At 35.6% G+C, this 11,535-nt stretch overlaps 1 protein-coding gene across 1 annotated transcript; it reads right to left on the bottom strand.

Annotated features, from left to right (window-relative positions):
• Window positions 1-388: 388 nt before the first annotated feature.
• LOC131167440 (serine carboxypeptidase-like 45) lies at window positions 389-11,099 on the bottom strand. Its single transcript, XM_058126243.1, has 10 exons — window positions 10,868-11,099; window positions 10,646-10,762; window positions 10,392-10,487; window positions 10,091-10,183; window positions 9,690-9,769; window positions 2,971-3,318; window positions 2,445-2,569; window positions 1,522-1,614; window positions 835-952; window positions 389-691 (listed from the first exon to the last, which is right to left on the bottom strand). The coding sequence occupies exons 1-10, from the start codon at window positions 11,097-11,099 to the stop codon at window positions 515-517; spliced, it is 1,479 nt and encodes a 492-aa protein (XP_057982226.1). The 3' UTR covers window positions 389-514.
• Between the last annotated feature and the right edge of the window lie 436 nt (window positions 11,100-11,535).

Here is an 11,535-nt window from a genome sequence, read left to right as displayed (position 1 = left end):
CCCTCGGGCCTCCGTTGTCAACTTATAAATAAAAAATGAAGATTGCAGATTTTAAGAGTATTTCAATGCTAATAACATTAATTAGCAAAAAGTCAAAAAGCTAATAAGTAAAACCAAATAAGTAAGCTCGAACTAGGCCTCTGCATAAGGGGGAGGGAGGGGTCTCCTTTTGCACAATGTGCTTTTATGCATCATGCCCAGTTAAAAGTTTCTAAACTAGGCTCCTCTGAATGAACAAGTTGTGCCTCGACTTATAGCGCATGGGAGAGTGTGGTGCTCATTAGTTTAAAGGCCTTAAAGAGTACTCTCACATAGAAAGAGCTTCCAGTTATCCTAAATAACCAATGCGGGACAAGATACTAACCAAGAAAATAGAGATACCAAATGATTTTTGATAGAAAATTATTTTCTTTTTATCTTTTAGAAGTTGACAATAGCCTTTTGGGCCAACTATACTATAGCTTTATTGTCGTTACAACTCCGTAGCTTACGAGTAAATGTTCACATAATATATTTATGTGTGTATATTATCATCATCGATGGCCTCTTCATCAGGTAGTGGTTTGCCTTCTAAAAATGTTTTAAATAGCAGTAGTGATCTTTCTGGCTGCGAATGAGGAGGTTCATGAGAGGCTTCTCTGACAGTAGCAAAGGATAGGATATTAGCATAAACTTGAGTCCATCCAGCAACCTAAAAGGGAAGGAAAAGAAATGAACGATTAGTTGGGTGCATGTCATTACTTCATCTGCACAGTAATTAATTGTTAGGGTTGCTTAAGATTGTATCTTGATCAATTAATTTATAGCAGATGAAATATATATCAGCAAGCTGACCTGATTATTAGCAAACCAATTTCTATACAGTACAGTTGTCTCTAGCTTTAATTCGTTTGCCAATTTTTCCACAAGCATCCGAGTCCCAAGAAGTGGGATAGCTGAATCTTCATCTCCACTGCATATATATTAATTATATGAAATGAGTTAGAAGTCATATAAAGTTAGTACCCATCACCCAATATCTTTTTTTTTGTTTGTTTGTTATATATTAGGCAATCAAAATAAATTCTTAATAGAAAATGATAATGGATTAAACAAAATCTAAAATCCAATAGAATACATTACACTAAATTTCTTGTAGCTTTGTCATTCCCTAAAAAAGAACCTAAGGAGGATGAATTTCGAGTATTAAGTTTGGATTTGGGTGGATTTGGATCAAATCCAATACAATTTTGTATTACATCTTTTTCAAATCTACACAAATCCAAATCTAAAAACTCTTCCAAGCATTAAAAAGTCTAAATTCTAACAATTTAATCCTTACAAAATCATATTCAAGCTAGTTTATGTTCTTATTCAAGAATCTCAGCATTACTGAAATTTAAACCTTAAAGATCGAACTAGTATAATTAAATTTTAGGTAGTGAAATACAATTTATTGGAACTTCAAAGCCTTGTGGCGTAATTTATCTATTTCAATATCATAAAAAAATTAGAAGAACTAATTAAATATAACAAGACTACCTGAAAATCAACACCCGGATGCCCGACTTAATGAGCGAGCCCACAGCACCAATTGTAGGTATCTCCAAGTTTTTCAAGTCGTAATGCATAACACTGTTATCAAATAAGCAAGATAAATGATACTGAAAAATACTTACACTGCATTTGGGAATATTTCAAATTTTGAATTTGAATTTGAGTAGACTTTGATTAAATTTCAGTATCAGTTTATATTACATCTTATACAAATCCAAATATAGTAGCTCTTTAAACATAGGGCTGATGTAAAAAGTGGAAAAGAAAATAACACTAATTATGCTGCATTTGGGAGTACGGATTACAGACCTTAAATTTGGATGTGAGTAGATTTAGAAAATTTTTAATACAACTTTGTATGGTCTCTCCAAAAATAAGGTAATTGTATTTTGTTTGCAAATGAAATATAATGGGGATGGAGTAATCGCTGCATAGAAAAATATTAGTAGATCAAATTGAAAAGAAAAACAAAATGAATGTCATTCAAAAGAAAATAAGCATAGGAAAGCTGGTATTATTCTAAAAAGATAAAAAATAGACAATGAATAACAATCTCAACTTTTAATATGACATCTCTATTCCTATGTTTTTCTAATTCTATATTACTAACTTTAGTGTACTTGAATAGCATGGTCATTATTTAGAAGGAGAGCTTAGGCGTAATGGTAAGGTTGTCGCTGTGTGACCTGAAGGTCACGAGTTCAAGGCGTGGAAATGCCCTTTTGAAAAAATGCAATCCCTTTCCCAAATCCTAGATACACGAGAGCTTTATGCGCCGAGTTGCCCTTTTATATATCAATATATAACAGCTATTTCACATTTTACCCAATTATATTTAGCATATCTAAATCTAACCTAAAGTAAAAAAGACCCATCAAGGCCAACGGTGTAGAGTTAGTGAATAGTACCTACTACATATATTCCAATTGTTGATTCCAACAAGACGAGCGTGGAGAGCTGTTTGTACATCTTTTCTAGTTAAATACATGATTGTTTTATTCAATATGCACACATCTACTGCTTCTGGTCTTGGCTGCGATTTAAAATATTCAACAAAATAATGAGAAATAATGAAATATTAACTAGTTATTATCAGAAATTAAGAAAAACAAATGAACATCATTTTGATAGAAATCGAGTTTTAATGATTCAACATGAGCAAAAAATTAAAAAATATTTGAGAGCATGAATTTTGAATGTTAAATTTACACTAAAAAATTCAAGTCGGAAGTCTCTGATTAATATAATTTTACACTGCCTACCAAAATTTACACAAATCTAAATTTAACATTTGAATACAGTGCTCCAAACACAAGACCACAAAGACAGGGGATGAGCTTATAGCTCCTCCTCTCATCTCTAATACCATCCGCTCGCCGGTAAACCATAGCATTAGTCAAAAATTTACGAAAGAGCAGAACAGAGTAGGCAAACCTGGTAATTATTAGATTGAGGAAGAGGAAAAGCGGTCATGGCCGGGCGGCGAGGCAGAGGGATTGGGTGATGGAGAGCGCCCAGTTGGGGATCGCGCCGTGACTTGCAGCGATCGAGATGAATGCCGTAGACATCAATGAATGGGCCAATTTCTGCGGTGACCTGCGCCATCACCTTGGCGCAGGAGGTGGATACGCGCCTCAGAATTTGGGACTCTCGCTGGTACCGGGAGTAGTTGCAAACCGATGACAAAAGCGACAACGATGAATCTGATATCACTCCATGAGCCCACAGAAACGAGGACACCGAATTGAAATCCGTATTGAATTCCAGAAGAGGATTTCCCAGCTGCAATACTTAATAATTAATATAATCCCAAATTGAAAGACCTTCTCAGAATTTGTACATACAGTTTTGAAGAAAATTTAAATGATAGTGAAAGTGGATCAATATTGAATTTATTTAAAATAGTACAAATTTTTATTAGTTAATCAATATCAAATAAATGTAATATGGGGTTTTATTTAGTTAAAATTTATTGATATTTTTGTGGAATTTTATTTAAACAAATAATATCAAAAGAAAATACGTAAAAATTTTACTTCTAGCGTTTTTTTATTTTATTTTTACATTAAATAATGTTTAAAAATAAAATTTATTCTAGTATGATTCAAAAAAATTTGTTAAAAAAAATAATAATAATTTATAAAACCAAAATTTTTTTAATTAATTTATTACATTTTATATTTTCTTTTTACTTCTTCATGTGAAAAGTTTACATTTTTTATTATTTTTTGTTTAAATATTTTCACTAAAATTTGATATTTGAGACAGTTTACACACATAAGGACCCCCTTTGCCGAAGGTAGGTCTTGGCTTCTACCCCCAAGAAGCTGTAAAATCGTAGCATTTGGGACACTTATACCCCTCTTGGATTTGTATTTTTAGCATATATTAAGGACGGTCTACATCTTTTTAGCAAACTTAAGGAAAGGTATGTCAAATTTTGAAACCACAAGAGAGATTTGAAATTTTTTTTTTTTTTTAATGATGTGGGGACTCTAGCCCCCATCGCGCCACTTTGGACACTATGGTGTGGCACCAAATTCGAGAGAGTGAAAGTCGTTTGCACATTGACGCACCCCTGGTAATTTATTGGCGTAATGCTTGAAGGCAAATTGAAGGGGATTTAAAGCTCAACCCAAAATAAACACACACAAGAGACACCAAACTTTTAACGTGGTTCAGTCAATATTGCCTACGTCCACAGTTGCAATGCAACAATCCACTAATCAATTGAGAACAACAATTGCAAGAAGTAATTTCTCTCACAAAAAGGAAGAAACTAATGAAACTAATTTCTCTCTTTTTTTCTCTCTCGATGGATATCTCATTGGTTGATCCTTGTTGATCTAACCAATGCATTTCCAACAAATACAATCTAGAATTTATAGGACAAGGGGAGGAGACAATTTTCTTCTCCCGTCAACAAAATACCGCCACCTAATTTTGAAATTATACAGCCACCTAATCTTGAAATTATACAAACCACCTAATCTTGAAATTTCTACAAATCAACAATGGTTGCAACAGTCAAATCTAGTGTGCCTTTGGATTGGCAGTGGGATATGGAATACCTAACAATTCTCCCCCTCCATACCCACTAGAAAAGAATGCAATATGTCATTCAAATGAGTGGACTTCTAGTAGGAACTCATTCCGGCTAGTTCCCTACAAAGTTTAAACTTATTGTAAGGTATTACTTTTGTCATCATGTCTAAACCACTGTCATTAGTATGAATCTTCTCAAACTCTAATAACTTTGAGTCCAGAACATTATGTATCCAATGATACCGAACATCAATGTGCTTCGACCGTCTGTGAAAAGTAGAATCCTTGCTAAGGTGTACAACACTCTAACTATCGCAAAACAAAACACACCTCTTTTGCTTTAAACCAAGTTCGCTTATGAACTTCTTCATCCACAACATCTCTTTGCATGCCTCTGTCACAACAATAAACTCGGCCTCTAACGTAGACAAGGCAACACAAATCTGCAACCAAGATTGCCAATACACAGCTCTTCTTGCAAAGGTAATCATGTAACCTGAAGTAGACTTCCTTTTGTCAATATCACCGGCCATATCTGAGTCAATGTAGCCTTTGAGCACGGGCTTGCCAATGCCAAAAAAAAAAACTTAAGTTGGAAGTACCACGTAGATATCTTATTATCCACTGTACGGCATTCCAATGCTTCTTTCCTGAATTGGACATAAAACGGCTCACTGTACTAAATGCGTATGCAATGTCAGGCTTGGTGCACACCATGGCATACATAAGACTACCAATTGTTGATATGTAAGGAACATTTTGCATATACTCCTCGTCAGCATCACTCAAGGAAGATTATTTCTTACTAAGTTTAAAGTGAGTAGCAAGAGGTGTACTAACCACTTTAGCTTTATCCATGCGAAATCAATGAAGTACCTTCTCAGTGTACCTCTCTTGAGATAACCATAACCGCTTACTCTTTTTGTCGCGAATAATAGAAATTCTAAGAATCTGTCTCGCAGGACCCAAATCTTTCATAGTAAATGCTTTGTTCAACTCCATTTCTAACTGACCAATCCTTGAAGATTTATGTCCAACAATAAGCATGTCATCAACATAGAGTAGCAAGATGACAAAGTCATCTTCTGAGAAACTCTGCACAAACACACAGTGATCTGAACCCCCTCCCCCCCCTTTTGGACTATATACTCCTAAGCTGGGACAACTAACAAAGACATTTTTACCACATGAGAGAAAATCTACTCAAAATCTACACTTTTCTTTTGACCCAACCTTTGACAACAAGTCTAGCTTTGTATAGTGGATGTGAAGTGTCACTCTCGTACTTTACCCTATAAACCCACCGATTCTTCAAAGCTTTTCTACCCTTAGGCAATTTCACCAGCTCAAATGTATGGTTGTCTTATAAGGATTTCATTTCATCCTCCGTAGCTTCAACCCACTTTGATTTCTATTCACTCTCAACTTCCTCTATGTAGCATGAAGGTTCTCTCTCATTAATGAGGAGCACATACTCTTCTAGTGAATACCATATGGAGGGTCAACAGTTTCTCAAACCTTGCCCCAGTGGAAAAGCTAGCTCTTCAGTAGGAACCTCTTATTGAACATCATCAACCTCTAGCGAGATATCCATGCCCTCAGTAGTTTCATGATCACCCTCATCCTAATCATCTTGAACATCAACTGGCGCATCATTATGGACATTGATGCCCTCTACACTTGTTGACTATGGAACAATAACTGAATTCACATTAGTCAAAATATTAGAACTACGAGTTTCTGATTTCTCAACGTTTTCAATGTCTTCAATGGTTTGGTCTTCTATAAATACAATGTCACGACTTCTAACAATATTTTTAGTAATATGATCATACAGTCTATATCCAAACTCATCCTGCCCGTAGTCGATGAAAATGCATTGTTTAGTCTTGACGTCTAGCTTGGACCTTTCATCTTTGGGCACATGTACAAAAGTCTTGCACACAAACACTCGCAAATGATCATAGGAAACATCATTTCCATTCCACACTTTGTCAAGAACATCTGTATTCAATGCAGCTATTTAGATAAGTTAATATCATAGGCAACTGTGTATAGTGCCTCGCCCCAGAAAGAATTCGGCAACTTAGCTTTAGAAAGCAAACATCTAACTCTCTCCATCAATGTCATACTCATCCTCTTTGCTAAAGCATTTAGCTGAGGAGTCTTTGGTGGTGTCATTTGATGTCTAATTCCTTGTTGGCATCGAATGGTCTTCAATACTCGCCACTATTATCGGTGTGAACACATTCCAGTTTCTTCCCTATTTGACATTCAATAAAGGCTTGAAACTCTTTAAACTTGTTAAGAACCTGATCCTTGGATCTTAATGCATATACCAACAATTTCCGAAATAATCGTCTATGAAAGTAACAAAATATGATGCACCACCAATTGTTCATACCTTCATAGGACCACATACATCCGAATGCACCAATTCAAGTTTGTCTGGTTTCCTGGAAGGAGAATGACTCTTGAAGAAAACTCGTTTTTGCTTCCCGGCAAGGCAATGAGCATACTTGCTTAACTTTGTAGCTTTGAGTTCTAGAAGCAAATTCTTCTTAACTAGACAACCTAGTCCCTTCTCACACATGTGGTTAAGCTGCTTGTGCCACAACTTTGAAGAACCAAAAACATCAACTGCGTTCACAGAGTTGGTAAAGATGGAAGATTGTATTACATACAAGCTAGATGACTTCCTCCCTCGTGCAACTATAAGTGCTCAGTTTGAGAGCTTCCACTGGCCAATACAAAAAGTACTATAGTACCCATCATCATCAAGCCTCCCAGCCGATATCAAGAACAATTGAATCTCCTGTACAGGCCGAACATCTTTAAGAATCAAGCTCGTCTCGTTGTCAGTGTTTAAACAAATAGATCCAGCCAATTGTTGTCTCTTCTTTCCTGCTTGGTGCTTTTCGTCTTGTTCTCAGCTTTCCATTTATAACAATTCTTTTTTATGTAGCCCTTCTTGCCATAATAATGGCACTCAAGATTCTTGTACCTAGACTTGGATTACTCTTGCCTCTATTGTTTTTTTCTTGGCCTCTGCTTTTACTTCTTTCCCTATTTTTTGAGATCAAAACCTCAGGTTGTGATGTGGTGGCAACTTGAGCTCGCCACCTCATTTCTTCATTTAAAGCTGCACTTCTTGCGGACTCCCACATCATAGCACCACCGAGAGAAGAATTGGTAAAGAAACACAAAAATTTTCCCATGAGTCGGGCAAAGTATTCAAAAACCACAAGCCCAAATATCGTCATCAAATTTGACACCGACATCGGATAATTGTTGAAAGCATTTGGTCAATTCATTTAAGTGATTAGAAATAGAACTGCCTTCCTTGTACATGAGATGCATCACTTAATTGAGTAGAACAATTTATTGTTCCCAGTCCTTGATGCATACAAGGCTTCCAGCTTGATCCATAAGGTCCTAGCATGATTTTTGTTTTGAATATGATTTAAAACATTATCTTCGACCCATTGCCGAATTAATGAAACCACATACCTGCTCATGTTTGAATGCCCACTCATCATTGAACTTATCTTCCGGTTTTTGAGTGGCAAAAATAGGTAAATGTAATCTCTTTATAGAAATAAGATCTTTCATCTTTCCCTTCCATTTGTGGTAGTTGGTGTCATTCAAGAGCAAATCATCTTGCTCACATTAGCCTCCATGATCTTCTCAAAGATCTAACATTTATAGAAATTTCGAGACAAAATCTCACAAATCTAAGAACACCAGTGCATTCGGAACGTATGACTTTGCTAAAAACCAGTCCAACCTTGAAAAATTGGCTAAAAATTAGCTTGGTTTGGCCAAAAACAGATCTCGATCGGTCTGGTTCAACTTAATGGAATATTCCCCTAGCTAACGGAATATTTTAACACTGTTTGTTGACGTGGTTGAAGTGGGGCCCTCTAATGATGTGGCAAAGGGGACCTGCTAACGACATGTCAAGTGGGGTCCGTACTGACGTGGCAAGAAGGTCCTTTTTAATGATGTTGTAGTGAGCCTCGATGGTGACTTGGCAAGTGAGGCCGCATTGATGATGTGGCAAGTGGGGGGTGCCACGCTAATGTGGCACTCTTCTTCTTCACAACAAATTCAATTTTGTAGGTTTTGCAAATTTAAAGAAAATAGAGCACTAATTTGTGTTCTTACGGCGGCTCGTGTGACTTCGTTCGGAGTCGATTTTTGATGGCGTTTTCACTATTGTGATCATCTCTACATGAGCTATGTGATGGTATAACCAATTTTATGTTTTGAGCAACTCGAAAAAATTGACCGAGAGCTACAGACTCCTTCTTTCGCTAGAAAAACTTGCCGAAAAACCCTTAATAACGCTCTAATACTAGTTTGAAGGGGATTTAAAGCTCAGCCCAAAATAAACACACACAAGAGACACCAAATTTTTAACATGGTTTGACTAATATTGCCTACGTCCACGGTTGCAATGCAACAATCCACTAATCAATTGAGAACAACAATTACAAGAAGTAGTTTCACAAAAAGGAAGAAACATATGAAACTACTTTCTCTCTATTTTTCTCTCCTGGTAGATATTTCATTGGTTGATTCTTATTGATCCAATCGATGCATTTCCAACAAATGTAGGCTCAAATGTATAGGACAAGGGGTGGAGACAATTTTCTTCTCTCGTCAACAAAATATAGCCACCTAATCTTGAAATTTCTACAGATCAAAAATGGCTGCAGCACTCAGATCTGGTGTGCTTCTAGATTGGCGATGGGATATGGAATACCTAACAAATCTCACAATAAGTCTATAAAATAAGGGAATTTCGCCACATTTTGCCAAAGTTCAAGAGAATACATGTCTTTTATCCAAATTTTTTTAAAAAAATAAAGGAAGAGTTATAGAATTATGAATAGTTTTTTTAAGAATATTAATTAACTAATTTATTAATTCATTAAAATTTATTTTAATTTTAAATTCATAGAAGGATATTCTAGGAACAATATTGAAAAATATGCAAATTTAAACATTTTTCAATTTCATTTAATTAATATTGTGTGTATACACCCACAAACACACACATATATAGTAAAAATTTAAATAATAACGTTTCTTTATGAACTTACAGCTATTCCCTTCAAATTGAACTTCGTATCCCATGATGGACAATTTAAAATGAGTTGTGCGAGTTGTGGAACATAATGACCTGTAAAATACATAAATAAGATATTTGAATCCTTGAATAATCATTCCATAATTATATTTCATTAGAGTTCTACTAAATCCACCCAACATAAGAGGAGGTAATCACTTGAAGGGAAAAATCTCAAAGATAGCTAGAGCTTTGGATTTGTATGTTAGAAGTTTCAAATTTAAACTAGGGAAAGGAGTGAGGAAGGTTATAGAATGGCCAAAATAGACTACCTCCAACTATGTAACCTAAATTCAATAGATCTCTAATGGATTCAAAGAAAGAAAAAAGAAAAAGAAAAATATTAAGGGTCTGTTTGTATTTGTGTGTGTATACCTGCGTAGCTCTCTCCTGTAAGGAATAAAGGTCTACCCCAATACTCCGGAAATTTGTGAAGCCAGCGAGTGAGGAAGACAAGATTGTCCCGGGCTTATTATGATCAAAGGCATGCAGACCAATTGTCAATTTTGTACGTATAAATTTATGACAGAACAGAATCAACCAAACAAGCCTTTGAATATATGCAGTGCCAATTTTTAATTTAAATTTCTACTGTAAAACTTCATGGAAAATCTCAGAACTAGCTCGACATAAATTGTAATTAAAAACTGAAAAAAAAAAAAAAAAAAAAAAACACCTGTCATGCTATCATTCACGGAAGTATAGAAGGATTTATCAGTAGAATAAGAGAACCCAACTCCAGCAGGCGACTCTACATATAACATGTTCGCTACTGCAATAAAAAAAATTTACGATTGGGTCCGAAGTTCAAATTAAAAATATTTAGATCAATTGAGAGAGACAGAGAGAGAGTAATAAGAAGCAAAAATACTCAGGAAGGGTGGAATAGAAGAAGAGCAAGAAGAAAGAGAATTTAAGGATGGAGAGCACCTGTATTCCAACTGAAGGGATTTCTATACAAACTGGGATAATAAGGGGATTCAGATGATGGTTTGAAAGGGCCATGCTCCATGAAAGCTCCGGCTCCAAGAGATGAGCAACCCGGCCCTATACACACGTACACCCAGTCACCCATAAATTCGTTATTAATTTTTTTTTTTTAAAGAATATTAATCAGATCTTCATTTCTTCTTATTGTTTTTTTTTAAAGACCTCCAATGAACCAGAGAACGAGAGGCTTAGAAGATGGGTCGGTTTCTGCTTCCACAAAGTAGTAAAACAGAGCCCTGCTATCTCTGTCATCTACCCCGATGTAGCCGCCGTATTGCTGGAAACTCACCGGCGGCTGGCCCGGCAGATACGCTATTCTATCTGCGTACTTTGAGGAAAACCACGTCGTTTTGCACTTTGCTATCAGGCTTGCACAGATTGCGACCACCGTCATCCATGAGGACCACGACATAGAATGCATGTGGAGAGAGAGAGAGAGAGAGAGAGTTGTGGGATTGAAGCAATTGGAAACAGCATGGTTGTGAGTGTTCATTCTTACTATAAATAGATGGGACGTGACGTGTGCAGATATTATAGAACGAAATCGGTGTCGACACCCACTTGTCGGGGCTTATATAACAAAATAAATAAAAATAAAAAAATTGAATAGCATTTTTTATTTTTTCATGAAAAAAATACAAAAAAAAAAGGGAAATACAGAAATAAAAAAAGGTTTGCAGCAATCTTCAGTCTTCAAACCTACAAAGGAGAGAAGAATCAGCAAATGAAACATGTGTGAAGTGTGTAAAATAAAAAATAAAGGATAATTGGCAGGTTAATTTAAATTGAATTTGATCAAATTGATAATTTATTTTAAATTTTGATTGAGC

This window comes from Malania oleifera, chromosome 11 (assembly GCF_029873635.1).
Source record: "Malania oleifera isolate guangnan ecotype guangnan chromosome 11, ASM2987363v1, whole genome shotgun sequence".
Classification (NCBI taxonomy): Eukaryota; Viridiplantae; Streptophyta; class Magnoliopsida; order Santalales; family Ximeniaceae; genus Malania; species Malania oleifera.
The sequence above is the reverse complement of the archived record's forward strand: the minus strand, read 5'-3'. Positions and strand labels throughout refer to the sequence as shown.

What these genes read in the sequence shown, in the direction of transcription:
- LOC131167440 (XM_058126243.1), bottom strand. Translation starts at nt 11,099, where the DNA reads ATGACGGTGGTCGCAATCTGTGCAAGCCTGATAGCAAAGTGCAAAACG. An exon ending in TACAGGAGAGAGCTACGCAG is followed by an intron (nt 9,770 to 10,090) that starts GTATACACACAC and finishes TGTATTTTACAG; the next exon opens with GTCATTATGTTCCACAACTC. An exon ending in AATTGGAATATATGTAGTAG is followed by an intron (nt 1,615 to 2,444) that starts GTACTATTCACT and finishes ATTTGATAACAG; the next exon opens with TGTTATGCATTACGACTTGA.